Source organism: Dipodomys merriami, unplaced genomic scaffold, assembly GCF_024711535.1.
Source record: "Dipodomys merriami isolate MVZ:Mamm:240054 unplaced genomic scaffold, mDipMer1.0.p SCAF_545, whole genome shotgun sequence".
NCBI classification, from domain to species: Eukaryota; Metazoa; Chordata; class Mammalia; order Rodentia; family Heteromyidae; genus Dipodomys; species Dipodomys merriami.
In genome coordinates this window covers 53,666-72,115 of record NW_027206119.1, presented here as the reverse complement: position 1 = coordinate 72,115, position 18,450 = coordinate 53,666, and the positions used below count along the sequence as shown (strand labels likewise).

The window sequence follows — 18,450 nt, the reverse complement described above, 5'->3', positions numbered from 1 at the left end:
TTTTATTACTAAAGGCCAAAATGTTTTCCATGTTAATATTATTTTTATTATTTCTACAAAGATATTATGTTCACTCTCTGAGTTTTCTTCCCATTGTGTCATTATCACTTTTGGTTTTTATGTCATTGAAATTTTTTTCACATTTTTCTTCTTGCAACATAAATTGTTACTGTATAATAATTATAATCTATTTTCTACTTTTTTCACTTTCACTTTCAGATAAGTTCTTATCAACTAAGTAGTAAGTATATATGGTTTCATGTTAGTTAGTTTTCCCTGTAGAACTTTCTAGAATAAACCAGAAGCAATTATTGAAGAATGTTATCTATGTCTGTTGTTTTAGCTCTACTTACTTTACACTTTTTCTAAAGTTCTCCATTTCTTTCATCTTAGAGATATAAACTCAGTTTAGATAGATTTTTAAGAAAAACTTACCTGGCTAAGCTTTTCCATATGTGCCACCAAAAGAGGAAAACGATGAACTAGTGTTGAGTCGTTCTCTGTACTAACTTGCTTAACAACAGATCTCAGCAGTACTTCTCCATCATATGCAATAGGGAAAATAGAAGTCAGCTTAACAGAAGTGTGGCACAGAGCTGACATCACAGCTGCAAGGAGTCGGCTACTTGATGTCTTGAAGTTCGCTTCCTGGATATCCTTTGAAAAACAAAGCAAGATACCCCACCACCAAGAAATACTGTATAAATATAATCCAAAATTTTGGATACATAAAAAAGTTAAAAAAAATTATCTTAGCACTCACTCAAATTGTTTTGTTATAAAAAGAATTACACCAATACTTTAAAATATAATTATGGGATTGTGTTTTACTTTATAACTACACAATGAAGATGAGTAAATAGAAGTATCATCAATAAAAATCAGATTCCAGTCTTCCAATAAATGAAAAGCTTTTGCACAATCCTCTTCTGGCACTATTTTCAGTGGGAGAGATCAAAAGGTGACTTCCAGGAAACACTATAACCTTTATTTCTCAAATAATAAATGATGAAAACTGTAATTCTACGCTATAACATTTCATGAAAGTAAAAGCATGCTACCAACATTCAAGAATTTTCTTACAAAAAGTAGTATGTAGTAGCACTTACATATTTTACAACAAAATACTTAAAATTTTTTCTAATTCATAGAAATCATATACATATAGATATATATAGATATATAACATAGTTCAAGTATCTGCATTACAAAGTTAATCATTAAATGCAGAGCAACATTCAATATGGGGAATCAAAGCTGCTAAAACCAGTCTATAGTAGCCAAGGAAGAAAATAATCTTATCAGGCTGGCAAGGCTGAGAATAAGAGCAAAATTAAGTTATACACTAATAAATAATCTCACCCCAGAAAATCAAGTAGCAAAACACACTATCATGGTACATGGATCTATTGTTGTCTGGGATAGCTTGGTAGTGACAATGAATTGGAGGGAGTGGCTTGCTGAGGTAAAGCTAGGATTTCTAGTAAAATGCTAAATTGAAGTGGTGAGAGCACATTCTCTCTTCCCAGAGTTATAGTCAATATTTCAACATTAGGTAGTAGCTGAAGATTTATTTTTTCTTTTGGTTGAATGTGGGGTTTGAACTCAGGGTCTAGGCTATCCTAGAGCCTCTACCACTTGAGCCACAGTACCACTTCTGGGTTTTGAGTGGTTAATTGAAGATAAGTCCCATGGGGACTTTTTTGCCTGGGATGGATTCAAACCACAATCCTAAGATCTCAGCCTCCTGAATGGCTGGGATTACAGGCATGAGCCACTGGCCCCTGGCTTGAAGATTTTTTAAATAAACATTCTTTATCAGACTGATGAAGTTTCATTATATCTTAGTTTGTTACATTTGCTAACTTTTAATCATCATATAACAATTGTCAATTTTTTTCTCAATTAAGAAGATCAAATTGCTCTTTATTCAGTAAAAATGTGGCAAATTCTGATTTCTGAAAGTTAAATTAACTTGTACTTCCTAAAATAGACCCCACTTGGTCATGCTAAATTATTTGTAGATTTTGTTTGGTAATGATTCCCTCCCACGTCCCTCCTTTCTGTTCTTGCAGATGTAGAGGCATCAAAGTCCAGGGTCTGCTCTCTTTGTTCTCACAAACTACTATATTGTCCCCCTTTCTGTCTCACACAGACCTATAGGTTCAAAGCGCAAATCAGGAGCTCTATGTATGCATCTGTCAGTTATAACTAAAATATAACAAAACAGAAAATAAACTTTTCAAGTCAGATCATATGGCATACATACCAAATTTCTTAACTGATCTCTTGAAGGTTAAAGAGATGTAACTGCAATATTTCTTGTGAAAAGGATTAACTATTATATTGGTCTCTCAGCAAACACTTGACAACCTTAAATTACCTGATCCAAACAATTCAGCAGATCACAAAGGCAAGCCCATTGTAATGCAGGAGTTGGGTAGAAGGAATGAAAACAGGCAGTAAAAGTATTATGACACTCTTGAAGAACAGCTTCAAGGAGACTCAGGGGTTGGCTAAGATATCCTTGAGGGTCATTATCCAACTTCACCATGCAGTGATCAACTCCTTCTGACAAGATTTTTCTTAACAAAGTTCTAGTTTTTCCAATACAATCTGCTAGTTTGCTTGTTTCTTCCACAACTGCTTTTCCTGCAGCTTTAAGAGAAAAAGGTGGAAAAAAGAAAATGCTAAGTAAAATATTATGTATGTATGAAAACTATCTATACAAATCAGCAATTTACTACACAGCTAAAATCACAAAAACTCATAATCTACAAATAATGTAATTTTAAGATGTGTACCAGAATTATTTCTTTTAAAAATCCAAACAAAAAAAAAGTGATTCAGGAATTAAGTCCAAATTACTTTTTGAAAACATTTCTTCTAGGCAGAATTTGTTTAACATAATACATTTGTTAACACAATATACTCAGCAAGGTGGCTCAGAGGCATTGGCTAGATTTTAATTAAACTCTTGGTTATCTGTATTTAAACTTTCTCAATGTATCAAATGTTTTGTTCTAAAGGAATTTTAAAAATTCATCATACCTGATACTGGGTAAATTTCACAGGTATACACACGCAATAACCTCAGACAACAGGTACCCACAAAGCGCAGTCTCTCTAAATCTAGAAGTGTAGCTGTGAATTGGAATCCTTTTAATCCTCTAAGTTCTTCAACCCCTAAGACTAATGTGGTCCAGCTCCAGTGAAGAATACTCAGCAAGGATTCAAAACACTCCTAATACAGAAGAGAAAAACAAGACAATATTGAGTTCAAATGACAACATACATACAATTGAGCCAAATGAAAGGTAATCTCAGAATCACTTTACATCAAGAATTTTTATAGCCCAAATAATGGATAGTCTTAAAGTTCATTTACTAAGTTACCATTAAGAATAGAGGTTGGCATTTACAAAAACAATGTTCTTCAACACTGACCTTTTTTTTTTATCTATTTGTCTGTTTATTGCCAGTCTTGGGGCTTGAACTCAGGGACTAGGCTCTGTCCCTGAGCCTGTCTGTGCTCAAGATTAGTGCTCTATCACTTGAGTCACAGCAACATTTCTGTCTGTCTCACAGACTTTCCTGCCCCAGCTGACTTTGAACCATAATCCTCAGATCTCAGCCTCCTGAGTAGCCTGGATTACAAAAGTGAGATACCAGCACCTAGCCAACATTTACCTTCTTAAAAGATTTTTTAATTTTTTTTTATTGTAAAGACACTGTACAGAGGGGTTACAGTTACATGAGTAAAGAGCACTGTTATCCCCTCCTTTGTTTTTTACCAACCCTTCGGTTCCCACCTCCCCAACTCCTCCCTCCACCCCCCCCCAAGTTGTAAAGATTTTTTTCAACACAGTGTCTTTTACATCTCATTGTTACAATGGGTCAGCCTGTATCCTTATTTTCAGCATTTTGTTAATTCCCTTCCCCTCCCCAAATTAGAAAAATGTGTATACAAGATGCAGGGCACCAGAATCAAATACAGTGAAAACAGGGGTTATACCAAGGGGGAAGAAACAAAAAAAAAATCACATAATACATTAAAAACAACAGTGACAAAGATAGTTTTCTTGCCACCAGTCTTCTAACTTATCATATACACCAGGACATTTACAAAAAGAGACACTTACAAATGCAAATTTATTTGAAAGGAAAATTAAACTCTATTTAGTCAGTATAGCAAAATGATTAAAACAGAAATATTTTAGTATTAGCATCAGTGATAGTATCAAATAAGTTGTTTCATGTCTACATATCAAAATTTATAATAGAAAATATAGCCAATTTTGGACAAGCAAATTAATAGTAAACAAAAATCATGTAATCATGTAGAAAATACTGAAGAATTTGGTGCCCTGCATCTTGTATATACATTTTTCTAATTTGGGGAGGGGAATGGAAATAAAATGCTGAAACAAGATACAGGTTGACCCATTGTAACAATGAAATGTAGAAGGCATTATGTTGAAAATGAACTTTACAACTTGTGGGGAGGTGGAGGAGTTGGGGAGATGGGGAGGGAAGGGATAGTAGGGGAAAAACAAAGGAGGGGATAACAATGCTCAACAGGAACTGTACTCATTTACCTTACTCATGTAACTGTAACCCCTCTGTACAGTATCTTTACAATAAGAAAGAAAAGAAAGAAGGAAAGGAAGGAAGGAAGGAAGGAAGGAAGGAAGGAAGGAAGGAAGGAAGGAAGGAAGGAAGGAAGGAAGGAAGGAAGGAAGGAAGGAAGGAAGGAAGGACAGAAGGAAGGAAGAAAGGAAGGCAGGCAGGCAGGCAGGCAGGCAGGCAGGCAGGCAGGCAGGCAGGCAGGCAGGCAGGCAGGCAGGCAGGCAGGCAGGCAGGCAGGCAGGCAGGCAGGCAGGCAGGCAGGCAGGCAGGAAGGAAGGAAGGAAGGAAGGAAGGAAGGAAGGAAGGAAGGAAGGAAGGAAGGAAGGAAAGAAAAGAACCTAGAAAAGAAAAAAGAAAAAAATACTAAAGAAAATTGTATTTAGGTTTACTTAATGCTACAATGTGAGTTTAGAGGTGAACTTTACTCACAATTCTAGTTAGCCTGAAGGTTTTATCCTACTTACATTATTATAGATACTGTATGAATCTGAATCTCAAAGCAGAGAACTTTGCTCACTCATTTCCATTAAATCACAGACTTCTGGTAACAGTAAATCAAATAGAGAATTTATAGTCAGGCATGGTGGCTCATATCTCTAATCTTAGCTGCTCAGGAGGCAGAGATTTGAAGGATGATTTAAGGCCAGCATGGGCAAAAAGTTAGCTGGAAATAAGGACACATGCCTGTAATTTCTACTCTGTGAGAGGCATAGAAAAGAGGATCAAGGTCCTAGACTGGCCTGGACAAAAGCAAGACCCTATGTGAAAAATAAACTAAAAAGAAAATAGGGATAGGAGCATATCTCAAGTGGCAGATCATCTACATAATAAGCCCAAGATTTTGAGTTCAAACCTCAATAACACACAAAAAAGAAAGAAAACGAATTAAAGAAATGACAGCGTAAGTTTCTTATATGAAAAGTTATAATTACCTAATAACCTTACAGCCATTTGGGTATAAATACAAACAAATTAGTAAGAACAGAAAAAAGGTACTTAAAAGAATACAAAAAAATTCTTATTTACATGAAAAGATATTTAACTCATACTAAAATTGAACAAAGGTATCAAGGAGTATATTATTCAAAGAATAGTGTGAAAATTACCATAGCTCTTTTGGAAAGTCATTTTGACAAAGTTAAATCTAATTTTAAATGGACACAGTTTTAGAATTATCGGTAATTTAATGAAGTTCTTATAAAAAATGTAAGAATAAGAAAATGAAAAATAAACTTGTATGAAAAGAAAAATTGAAAAATAATATGATTACAGGATCACATGTAAACAAAGATCGAGTCAAAAGTACTAACAGAGAAAGCTGTATGTCCAGGAAAAGTTTAAAGTTAAAAACTATTATAAAAACAAATGTGGTCTAACATGCTGTATAAATACATACATAACCTCTGTCTATATAAAAGTATACATGTACTAGGTCGGTATAGTGGTAAGAAAAAATAGAAATTAGAGGGAAAATCTTTTAACATTGTGAGTATAGTTCTATCTTTATTTTATCCCATTTCTATAAGTCACATATATTAATTCTATGATTTAAATTTTAAAAGGGTGAAAAAAGCTGAGCAGTGGTGGCTCCAATTCAATAATCATAGAGGCTGACATATGGAGTATTACAGTTCAAGGCCAGTATTGGCAAAAAAAAAAGTTCACTATACTTCATGTCCAAATAAACAGCAACAAGCAGGGCTAGAAGCAAACTGCCTACATAAAAGTGGGAGGATTGGTGGAAAAATTCCATTTAACTAGCTACATATTCATGTAGTGCCTGCCTTACAGTTCAAAGCATTTTAGATGACTTATTTTATTAGAAATTCATAATAATGACAATATAACTTAGATAAATTACATAAGAATTTACATGAAAGAGCAATTAGCTCAGACTTACTGGTCAACATCACAGTTCTGCACTTATAACCTAAATAGCACTGTGCATCTTTAATTATATAATGGGGAGGACCAATAGTTCAGCATGTTCTCACATACACAACTCTCCTTAGTTTCCTAACAATTACAGTAACAATTACATCTTGTACTAGTCCTTCATTTTCTAATGCCTTCTGCATATGTATACTAGAAAATCTACCAGTTATTTTATATTTAGATAGTTTAGCATGTTAAAAACATAATCGAAACCTCCAATTTACATTACTTAAGTGCACATTATCGTTTTCTATAATACAAATAGTAGTACAAAAGTGTACCTGAGTTTATAAAGCTCTGATGAGAAACTGTTAGACTGACACTCAGAATTGAACAGATCTGAAAAATTTTTAATTACTTACCACTGAGACAGTTCTTGCAAAAGATCTCTTTAAAATGTGTACAGGCTCACTGGTTTGTTGTTTGCCTTTGGAAGCACTGCCATCACTGGTGGGAAGTCTGAAGGCAATAGATAGGCATATAAAGTTATGATGAAGACACTAATAACATATACATTTGGTAATAATGAAATAATTACAACTTTTGTCTGGTAAAATGCCAATATGAATATTTTCTTAAACATTTTCCAATGCTATACAAATTTTTTTTATCACATGAATTCTTTCTGTATAATTTTTGTTATTTTTAAAGAGTTGTACAAAAAGGTTACAATTTTGTAAGTCAGGTTGTGAGTACAGCACACCTTCCTTCACTTTCCCCCACTTTCTACTTCCCATCCCTACCTACAAGTCAGTTTATTTTTTTATATAGACTACACGGAATACAGTGACTTCATTTGCTTACCCTTCTTTCCTCCATTTCTTTGTCCCACCCTTTACTCACTCCCCGCCAAAGAAAAAAAGACAAAAAACAAAAGAACAACCAAAAACATTTTTCTACTTCTTGGAATTCGTTTAAATGCTAAGAGGAGTAAGTTACAACTTTGGATTCCTCCCCTTCGTATGTAAACGCATAAAGCTCTATATAATTTATCATGTTTAGATGAAGTTTAGACCTAGCTTCTACATATGACAGAAAATATGTGCCCTCTGTCTTTTGGAACTTGGCTTACTGCACTTAACATGATTTGTTCTAGATCCATCCATTTCTCTGAAAATGACATAATATTCTTCTGATGGACGAGTACAATGGTATTGTATATAGTACATTTTCTGATCCACTCATCTATTGTAGGGCATCTAGGCTATTTTCATAACTTGTCTATTGTGAATAATACATATAGTACAGCACTGAACAAGATGTACAAGTGTCTTTACCATATCCTGGCTTGTAATGTTATAAGTAGATGCCCAAGAGAGATACTGGATCATAGGATAGTTTTATGTTTAGGGTTTTTGGGGTTTTTTTTTTTTAGGAATCTCCAAACCACCATCCAAAGTGTTTGTACTAGTATACATTCCCACCAACAATGCAACAGGGTTCCTTTAATATTTGCTATTGTTCAAATTCTGGAGGTTGACTAATTTGACTGGGGTGAGATAGAATCTCAATGTTGTTTTGACTTGCATTTCCTTTATGGCCAGGGATGTTGAATATTTCCTCATGTGTTTATTGGCCAATCTTACTTTTCCTTATGAGAAGTTTCTTTTAGTTCCTTTGCCATTTATTGATTAGTTTATTGGGGGAATGAGGGTTAGTTTCTTGAGCACCTTGTATAATTTGGATTTTGGGCTTTTGTCAGATCTATAGCTAGTGAAGTTAAAAATATAAAAAACATAAAAAGATAAAAGCATAAAAGTTACATACTCTACTAATGCTGCTATTAAAAAGTTATTTTTAAAAAGTTATTCATCAATAGTTCCTATAAGTAGCACAACAAAACTTGTTATGTTCATAATACTACACGTTATAAACAAAAACAGTAATAGGTTACATTTTAAACATTCTTTCTTGGGAAAACTGAGGCTTTTAACTTTCAGGTTCTTTTAGTGATTACTGGAAAGGAAGATAAGGAAACAGTCTTTTTTTCTGATTTTTATAACTTAGAGTAAAAAATTACACTACTGAGAATAAGTTTATATGCATTTGAATTCTTTATTCTAATATTGTAATAGTCAAGAAGTAGGCATACACACATACTTGCATAGGCCTCTATATGTGTGTCTAAATTACAGTGAACGGATAAAAATACTAAATAACGTTTAAAAGGTAATAAATATCAAATGAGGAAGTTATTTTTCAATATTTCAATAAAGTGAGAAATTCATCAATGATAAGGGATTTTCCAATTCATTCTATCACCAGATAAATAACATAAGCATGATACAAACTAAATTACAAAATGCAAACTGAGCTAAATATTTTTGTGAAATTAGCTACACTTATGTCAATATATTTAACTTTATTAGATGCTTCAGTAAAATCTCTATGTCATATATTTTAAATGATTATACTTCAATATAATAAAATATAAAACATCTATTAACTAGAAACATGTTAAAATACCTGTATAATAATTGGGGTATCTGACCAGCATTAACATCTGTACCATTATTTGATTTCTTTGAACTCTTAAACTGGAAAACAACTCTATAAAGAGAAAAAATAACAATGATACCAAAACGGTATTATCTAAGATTCATGAAAAGAAACAATAAATTTAGCAATCATGTTTTCAAATCCTAAATCAATGAAAACTACTCATTTTTTAAAGAGAAAAGCAAAAGCAAAAAGAAACTGCCCTGATTATAACTGAGTAACTTAATAAAATGAGTAGCTTTCCTAGTCGCTCTCAGTCTTATAGCTTAATTTTTATCTCAGAAAAGAAGGTGGATTTTGTTGTGTATTTTTATAATCTTTAAGTAGTTATACAAAACAGTTGCTATTCAATAAAGACATCTATGATACAGTGCCTCTTAATCAATGTCACCCCTTTCAACATTCTCACCCATTTCTCCCAACCTAACTCTTCCCTTGCTTTTCTTAATTTATAGGTATGTATTTTTTTGCCAATTAACAAAACAGTTCACTTATAAATGCATCTTAAATCTGTGTCATCCCTTCAACATCTTCACCACGCTTCAAACCACCCCTTCCCTTATTTAGAAGAAAAGTGTTAAAAAAAGATTTTCACTCATAAAGTATATAATCTGTTTCACTAGGTGCATTTCAGGCTTTAGCATCTAAGTACCATGTGCAAATGAACTGTATATAGGAATCAAACAGTTCAGGGCCACAGAAGTTTCCTCAGTTCTAGTGAACAATCTTAGAGTAAATTAAAAGAGACACATACAACTGATTTAATTTTACTATAGCAGTCTCCTTGAGACTAAACTTCATCTCATAAATCAGTTTGTTCTTTCTTTGGTCAGCTGTTCTGAGTTGAATTAAATAGAAATATACTATTAATCCTATCTATTTCAAAGTTTATTTCATTCAAGAGAAATAACAAGTAAGTTGAAATTCTTTGTCCTTCCAAACACATGTACCAGAACAATAAGTATAAAGAATAGTAGGATTAGAGTCAATAGATTCTGGATCTAGATTTGGTTCAGCCACATGGTAATAGTCAAATCACTGAGCAAACCAGTTCATGGTTTGTTATTTAGTTCCTTAAATAAAAACTGGAGCTAATATCCTTTCACAGAGTTATTAAAGAAAGCAAAAGAGAAAATGCATATTAAAGCATTTTATACCCTGTTCATCACCTTTACAATAATTTTTTAAAAAGTATTTCATAGAATGAAAATCACTCTACACAAGAAAGTTATTTTAGCCGGGTGCTGGTGGCTTAAACCTGTAATCCTAGCCACTCAGGAGGCTGAGATCTGAGGATTGCGGTTCAAAGCCAGCCTAGGCAGGAAAGTCCGTGAAACTCTTATCTCCAATAAACCACTAGAAAACCGGAAGTGGCGCTGTGGCTCAAGTGGTAGAGCACTAGCCTTGAGCTGAAGAGGTCAGGGACAGTGCTCAGGCCGAGTTCAAGCCCCACGACCGACAAAAAAAATTTTTTTTAAAGTTAATTTTAGGTGGTAAAATTTTTTTTTTACTGTATAGCATGAAAATACTATGCCATACAAAGAAGCTTTGTAATTTATAAACTGTTTATATATGCATTACCAAATAAAAATTTTAAGTATCTTCATTTTTATTATAGCTCCAAATTCCTCACTACCCTTGTCATCTTCCTCTATGTAACTTCTAATTTGGTTAAAGAAAGGGCTTTTAAACAAAACCCAGAAATACACAGAAATGTTACCTGAAAAGATGCTCTAGCTAGACCTTAACTTGGCAACCTTGGCCAACTCGCATGTGAGGTTAGACCTAAATTTCATCATTAGAATTCTATTATGCTCTACATGCCAATTAAACTTTTCATCTTACTAGAAGTTTTTAGAGCCTTCAGAACAATATTCCTGAAACAAAAATGTGAGTAGTAGAAGTAAATCTTCCACAATCTGCTTACCCATCATCTGTGGTAATAGAAGCTTGCCCGTGAGACCCACAGTCACTACTGGGTCCTGACACTCGAGCCCATGCAACGTACCACCATCCAGCTTGCAGGAGAACTGGTTCATCAAACATCATAGCATATTTTTCTCTGAGAAAAAAATTAATTTGAGAGTCAAAGTCAATTCCTCTATACTTGTAGAGTGTGTGTCTTATGCTGAGGAGCTTAGGGACAGCACCCAGGCCCAGAGTTCAAGTCCCATGACCGACCAAAAAAAAAATTAAATTTCTCTGTACTTATTTGTCATATATATTCATTTTTAAATCCCTTGTAATAAAAATCTGAAATAAGACTTTTTAGACAATATTAAAACTTGTTTTAAAAATTCTGGAGAGGAACACAAACATAATAGTTCCTTGTGTTAGGGTGTTTGAAATAACTTCTTTTTCACCTTTTAAAACTCTACATGCTTAAATCTTATAAACAGTCATATTTTAAGAAAACAAAATTTTTAGATTACTTTAAAAAATAAGCACAAACATTTTACCAAAAATGGAAATTTAAGCATTAAAGTTCATTTATTTAATTAAACTCTTCTTCCTGAGATAATTAAAATATGTTAGAAAAATTGCTCTGGAGTAAAGTGACCTAGTTAATGCCTAGCTTTGTCACTTGTTGACTGTGAGACCCCTTATATCTCAGATCTTTATCTGAAAACTAGGATACAAATAATGTCTGTAACACTGAGTTGTTCTTAAAATAAGTGAATTTAGATAACATGCCAGGAATGGAGCCTGTTAAAGTAACTATACAACAAATTTTATTAATTTGGGGGGAGAGTAAAGACTTGTATCTACACAAAGGTACTTGCTAAAGGCCCAATCAAATTGCAGAAATCTACGTGACAGAGTTTAAGCAATCGGTTGTAGGTGTTACTGAGAGAAAAACAAAGAGAATTTAAGGAGAGGATAGAATGATTGTAAACATTCTATGGAGCTAAGAAAGCACAAGAGAAGATCAGAAAATGGCAGTGTAGTAGATGGAGAAGAATAATATGTAGAACATGTAAAAATTCTAATTCTACCTTTTAAAATCTGGGTCTGAAAAAGAAAAAAAAAAAAAAAGATGCAATCCCAGCTCTATGGGAGGAGGCAATAGGAGGATCACAGCTTAAACACAGCCCAGCTTTCTATCCCCAGCACACCATATTAGAATATATCTTTCTCAAGAATAAGCTAGGCATGTTGCTGCATGCCTGTAATCCTAGCTACATAGGTACTGAACACAGGAGCATGGTGGTCTGAGGGCAACCTGGATAAAAAAATCGGTCTGAAAAATAACTAAAAGCAAAATGTCCTTGAGTATGTTTCAAGTAGTATGATGCCTGTCTACTAATATTAAGCACAAGATTTTGAATTCAAAACATCAGTACTGAACAAAAGAAGAAAAACAGAGTCTGGTCCTGCTTTATGCTAATTAAGAAATTCAGATGTGAATTCATATATTATTTCCTTGATTCATAATTATATGCTAAAAAATACTAAATGACAATGGTATATACACCTTGGTGAAAATTAATAAAAGTTATTGAAATTTCCCCTCAGGAGCATTTGAATATAAAACATTAAAGATGACTGAGAAATATATTAATATTAATGAATGCTTAAAAAAATTTACCACGTTTGTCTTTAGATCCACTCTTAAATTCTCAAAAGTATGTAACTGGTAAAAACAAAATCCTTAGTTCAGAAAATATACATTTTCACTAAGGAGAGGTCTATGTACACTTCACAAGATTTCTTACCACTCTTAATGTTTTACTTTTTTTTGCTGATCCTGGGGCTTGAACTCAGGGCCTGGGCACTGTCTTAACTAAGCTTCTTCATGATCAAGACTAGCACTCTACCACTTGAGCCACAGCACCATGTCCAGATTTTTCTGAATAGTTTATTGAAGATAAAAAGTCTTCAGGAGTTTCCCCTCAGGCTGGCTTCGAACTGTAATCTTTAGATCTCAGCCTCCTGAACAGCAAGGATTACAGGCATGAGCCACTGATGCCCAGCAGAGTTACTAATATTATTAGAAAATATCAGTTTATATTTTTCCTCCTAACATTTTGTGGCTCGAAATGCTAATTTGTCATGTGCAGTGTTGAGGGCTGATAGTTCTCCTCTTACATAATAAGCTTTCATAGATATACTGACTTTAGTAAGCTCCCAGAGTCTTCAGTATAGCTGGTCCCCTCCTAAAGTGCATTATCAAACATTACCATAGAAATGATGTCAGAGGACAAAAGTGATTTAACTGTGGTCTACTTGACCCTGCATATAAAAATGTTACAGGTAATAAATGCTATCAGTCATGAGAACACTAGAAAACTAGGTTTCCTTTTTCTGATTCACAAAAATAAAAATGTACAAAAATATGTATTTCCATTTTATCTTTAGTTTTAATCACTTAATTTTTCTTGTGAAATAAAATCACGGAGAATATTTGTTAATGTAGCATTTCCTAAAAGCAGTAAATTTCCTAATTCAACCATATGCCATCTAATGTTTTGATAAGTCACATATGTGGGTGATGTTTCTACCATACACCCAAAGTATCTAATAGGTATGTCATCTAGGATTGTGTAAGTGCACTGCATGACATCTGCACAAGAACAACATTGTATAATATGTCTCTTAGAATATATCCTCATCTTCACTAAGGAAGGTACAATGTATATAACTTAATTTCTCAAGTCTATAAATAGCAGATTATGGGTAGAGTGGTGGCTTAGTGGTAGAGTGATTGCTTAGGCCACATTAAGGCCATAGGTTCAATTCCTCAGTACCACATAACCAAAAAATAAAAATTTTAAAAATAGCAGATTATTAAAGCCTTCCTTTTAAAGCTATATGTATATTATTTGTAATAATTGTTTATTATTTATGTATTTATTTTTATTGTAAAGGTGATGGTACAGAGTGGTTACAGTTACGTAAGTCAAGTAATGAGTACATTTCTTTTTGGACACTGCCACCTTTTCCTTCATGTTCTCCCTGTTTTTCCCTCCCAGCCCCTCATAATGAATTTTTATTTTAAGTACATAAATACTACAATGAATAAGCAAAACATTTACCTAGCAGCACAGTCATAAGCCAACACATCAGTCTCTGCAAGAAGGTCTCCATCAGTTTCATGATCTCCTCCATCAGGACCCAATTCAAACAGCTGAAGAAAAAGAAAAATATATCTTCCCAGCTCTTTTAGTTGTATAAGTCTCAATCATATGTTTATCATTTTGTGCACTTCCATTAGACACTGCTATATCGAATATGAAAAATCTGAGCATGTGCTTTTTAAATTTTTTAATTGCTAAGTGAATCATACAGATATTTAAATTTAGAAATAGACAATGTTTTAAGGACTATATTAATTTCAGACTTTCTAATTTATCTATTAGGTCAAATACTAGGATAGCTCTATTCTACAAAATGTTGTATCCAATATAATGAAGTGGGACTATAAACATAAAAAGAATGGTGAGACAACTCAATCCAGCACTTTATCTAAAAGAATTTTCATATGATAGAATTTTGTTTCACCATTTTTTAGATACAAGATCCTAGGACCTAGTATCTTCATCCATATAAACAATTTACTATTTCATAATAGTTGTGAAATTAAAGTAATCCTATGAAATACTTAGAAAATGACTAGCAAAATGACTAGAAAAATATTAGCTGTGAAGAAAGAGAAGTAACAAAAGAACCCTTACCAAAAACAGTTAAAATTAATATGGCATACAAGGAGAGAGAAAGAACATGGAGGGAAAAAGAGAGGAAAGTGAGTCTAAATAAGGGGGAAAAAGGATTATGAGGGAAGAGGTCTTTTTAAAAAATTTACTAATACATATAAAACAAAACATTTTTTCCTCTCTCTCTAGAGAGATCTGGAGGGGAGCTACGACAAAAGCAGATAAAACATTGCAATGCATTAAAATTTCCAGGGCATGTATTAAGCTAGATGTATAATTTTTTTAATATGTCTCATGATTGGACACCTGTCTCCAGCATGAATGTTATTGTCAACAGTCACTGAAACCTCCAGGCAGCTCAATGTTATTAGCTCTGAAATGATTAATCTCTTTCTCTTCTTGCCTTTCTTGTTCTGATCATGGCACCTTCAGTCACCTAGTGACTCTGATAAAATTTTCCAAATGACATTGATCAAGATGTCATAAACTGACATGGTGAATTGAAATCCCTGTGTACAACTACTTAAAGACAGTAGTAGTAGTAGTAGTAGTAGTAGTAGTAGTAGTAGTAGTAGTAGTAGTAATAGAATAAGAAATCTAGTTGAAACATAAAAATCAAGAGACCAGATAGATGACTAACACACTGCTATTTATAACACTAACTTTGTGGTAACGGGAGAGATTTGGAGTGTTCGATAAGAGATAGTTTCTGGCTTGTCCAACTATTTATGAGGTAGGGATTCCTGAAAGACAAGCACGTCTTAAGGGAAGAACATTAAATCAGTGGAGAAATAATGACTAAGGGATAACTATGTGATTTTAAAACATTTACATGAAAAGCTGGGCACTGCTGGCTTACTCCTATAATCATAGCTACTCAGGAGGCTGAGACAGTAGTTCAAAGTCAGCCTGGGCAGGAAATAGCTGTAAGACTTATCTCCAATTATCCTCAAAAAAAACCAGAAGTGAGCCAGGCACCGGTGGCTCACACCTGTAATCCTAGCTACTCAGAAGGCTGAGTTCTGAGGATCATAGTTCAAAGTCAGCCCAAGCAGTAAAGTCCATGAGACTCTTATCTCCAAATAACCACCAGAAAACTGGAAGTGGCGCTGTGACTCAAGTAGTAGAGCACTTGCCTTGAGCTGAAGAGCTGAGGGATAGCACCCAGGCACTGAGTTCAAGCCCCAAGACCAAAAACAAAACAAAACAAAACAAACGAAGTGGCACTGTGGCTCAAGTGGTAAAGCGCTAGCCTTGAGCTGAAGAGCTCAGGAACAGCACCCTGGAGTTCCAGCTCCAGTACTGGCACAAATAAACAAACAAAAACACATGAAAATGGGCCAAAGAAATCTAAGTTGAGATATAAATTTTGGTATTATGGAATGCTGATTACTACTGAAATTGGGACTTACACGAGATAGTTGTGGAGGGCTGGGAATGTAGTGGTAGAGTGTTTGCCTAGCATGCATGAAGCCCTGGGTTCCATTCCACAGCAGAAGAAGCTAGATGTGGTGCTGTGGCTCAAGTGGTACAGCACTAGCCTTGAATAAAAAGAAGCTCAGGGACAGTGCTCAGGCCATGAGTTCAAGCACCAGGACTGGCAAAAGTTGTGGAGAAAATGTGTGAAGAAGGCAGGCCTTTGGCTGTATCTAGTAGAATTCTAATCTTTAGTGGCCAAGGAGAATAGAATACAATATGTAAATACTGAAGAAACATACAAAAGTATAAAAACAGAACAATATAAAAAAAAGGAAGAGCTAGAAAAAATATATCTACCTTAGAAAGTTTAAGGAAGAAAAAAAGACTGCAGGAAGTCCTTACTCTATACATTACATAGGCAAGATTAATCCTAGAGAATGGTCCAATATAAAATAACAGATATGGAAATGTTCTATAACTCTGACATAACTACTAAACAATGAAGATAACTCTACTCACTGTGATAATCAAAACTATCAAAAAAATTTCTCAGAGCCAGTATGTATCTTCTCAAAGAGCTTACTAGGCATTACAACTAAAACTACATTGCTCATTAAGGCTGCTTCTCTGGCTTAAAGATAAATCAAATCATGCTGGAAAAAAAAAAACAACACTCTGAATGAGCTACACTGAGATAAGCCAGACTAAAATTACTATTTATCTTAATATCAACATAGGTGTGCTATAGGTGCCCTTAATCACTAGTCTAGTCCTATAATCTATAATTTATTAAATTAATTCTAATTTCTACCTGAGTTTTTTAAATATGCATACTATAATAAACATTCTTTAGAATAGGTTTTTCAATTAAAAAATTGGTTTTTATAGAGCTTCAATCTATTAATACGATTTTTAGATACTGTTGAAAAACTAAGAAAATATCTCAACAGAAAAGGATTTTTAATTGAAAATCTTTTGTTAACATAGTGTCTAGTGAGAACTACTGCTGCGTTTATTCACCCTTTTTCCCACCATTTCTGTGACCCCCTTACCATCCCAAAGACAGATAAATGAACAAGAAAAAAGAAAACAAAAAAACAGTAGTAAAGAAAAAATACTTATTGTTTCCATTTCCTAGAGTTCATTTCAATAAACATTATTGTATATAAGCAGATGTGCAACTTGTGGAGAGAAAAACCGGTAGTGAAGGAAGGAAAGGGTGACATTGATCACAAAGAAATACATTCTTTATCTTATTTTTCTAACCCTTCTGTACACCACCTTTACCATAACAATAAAAAAATGCATGAAGGGCTGGGAAGGTGGCTCAGTGGTAGAGCGCTTGCCTTGCATGCATGAGGCTCTCGGTTCAATTCCTCAGCACCACATAAGCAAAAAGAAAAAAAGCTGGAAGTGGCACTGTGGCTCAAGCCTTGAGCTGAAGAGCTGAGGGACAGTGCCCAGGCTCAGAGTTTAGGCCCCATGACCGGACCCAAAAAAAATAAAAAAAGAAAAAAAATGCATGAAAAGAAACACAAAAAGAATTAACTTAATTCCCAATGTTTAATCCACCTTTGGTTTAAAAAAAATGCTGCTTGAAGGGTGCATAGTTGATCATTCTTTCATTAAATCCTAAACACCCAACTTAAAACACTGTGTTCTTAAATTTACAAAGGAAAAATTTCAGTTGCTTTTCATTTTGTATATGAGATATGTCTCATTCCATTCAATATTTGGAAGTCTTTTATTAAATTTTACATTGTTATACAAGAAAATAATTTGTGAAGCCTGCTTGAAATTAAGGCACCAACTGTTTAAAGAGCAAAAATGGGTAAGTTGAGAAGTAAAATATTCAACTTTGTGAATTTTGAAAAAATAAACATAATGAATAGAATAACTGCTGGCTCTTTTGGAAACAAATAGGTGTGGTCAATCTGTAATTCTTTTTCTCGTTTGCAGTACTAGGGGTTGAATGTTGAATCTGGTGCTTGCCACGAAAGCTCTCTATCACTGTGCCCAGCTCCCACATCTTTTGATGTTAGTTTATCAGAGAGGGTCTTGCACTAATTTTGTCCATGCTGGCCTTAGACCCCGGTCCTTCTATCTTCACCTCCAGAGTAACTAGAACCACAGATACACATGTGTCATCAAGGTCTGCCTGCTTTTAAGACAGGGTCTCTCATTTTTGTATGGGTGACCACCATGAACTCATCTATGTTTCCAAAGTCAAAGAATTGAGATTTTTAAGTGTACACCATCACACTCAGCCTAAATTTATGATTCGTAATTATTGTTTGTCAATCAAATGAAATCC

The 18,450-nt window shown here is 33.9% G+C and overlaps 1 protein-coding gene across 10 annotated transcripts in view; it reads right to left on the bottom strand.

The window, feature by feature from the left end:
• Positions 1–18,450, bottom strand: part of LOC138811651 (E3 ubiquitin-protein ligase MYCBP2-like) — a 193,690-nt gene that overhangs the window by 124,372 nt on the left and 50,868 nt on the right. For 9 of the 10 annotated variants that reach the window (XM_069999343.1, XM_069999344.1, XM_069999350.1 and 6 more), the window contains 7 exons: positions 14,100–14,191; positions 10,991–11,125; positions 9,031–9,114; positions 6,927–7,023; positions 3,052–3,244; positions 2,384–2,658; positions 436–657 (listed from right to left, as the gene is read on the bottom strand). In XM_069999343.1, coding sequence (XP_069855444.1) covers positions 436–657; positions 2,384–2,658; positions 3,052–3,244; positions 6,927–7,023; positions 9,031–9,114; positions 10,991–11,125; positions 14,100–14,191 — 1,098 coding nt within the window. The remainder of the gene's footprint in view (positions 1–435; positions 658–2,383; positions 2,659–3,051; positions 3,245–6,926; positions 7,024–9,030; positions 9,115–10,990; positions 11,126–14,099; positions 14,192–18,450) is intronic. The other variant, XM_069999345.1, reaches the window with a different exon arrangement.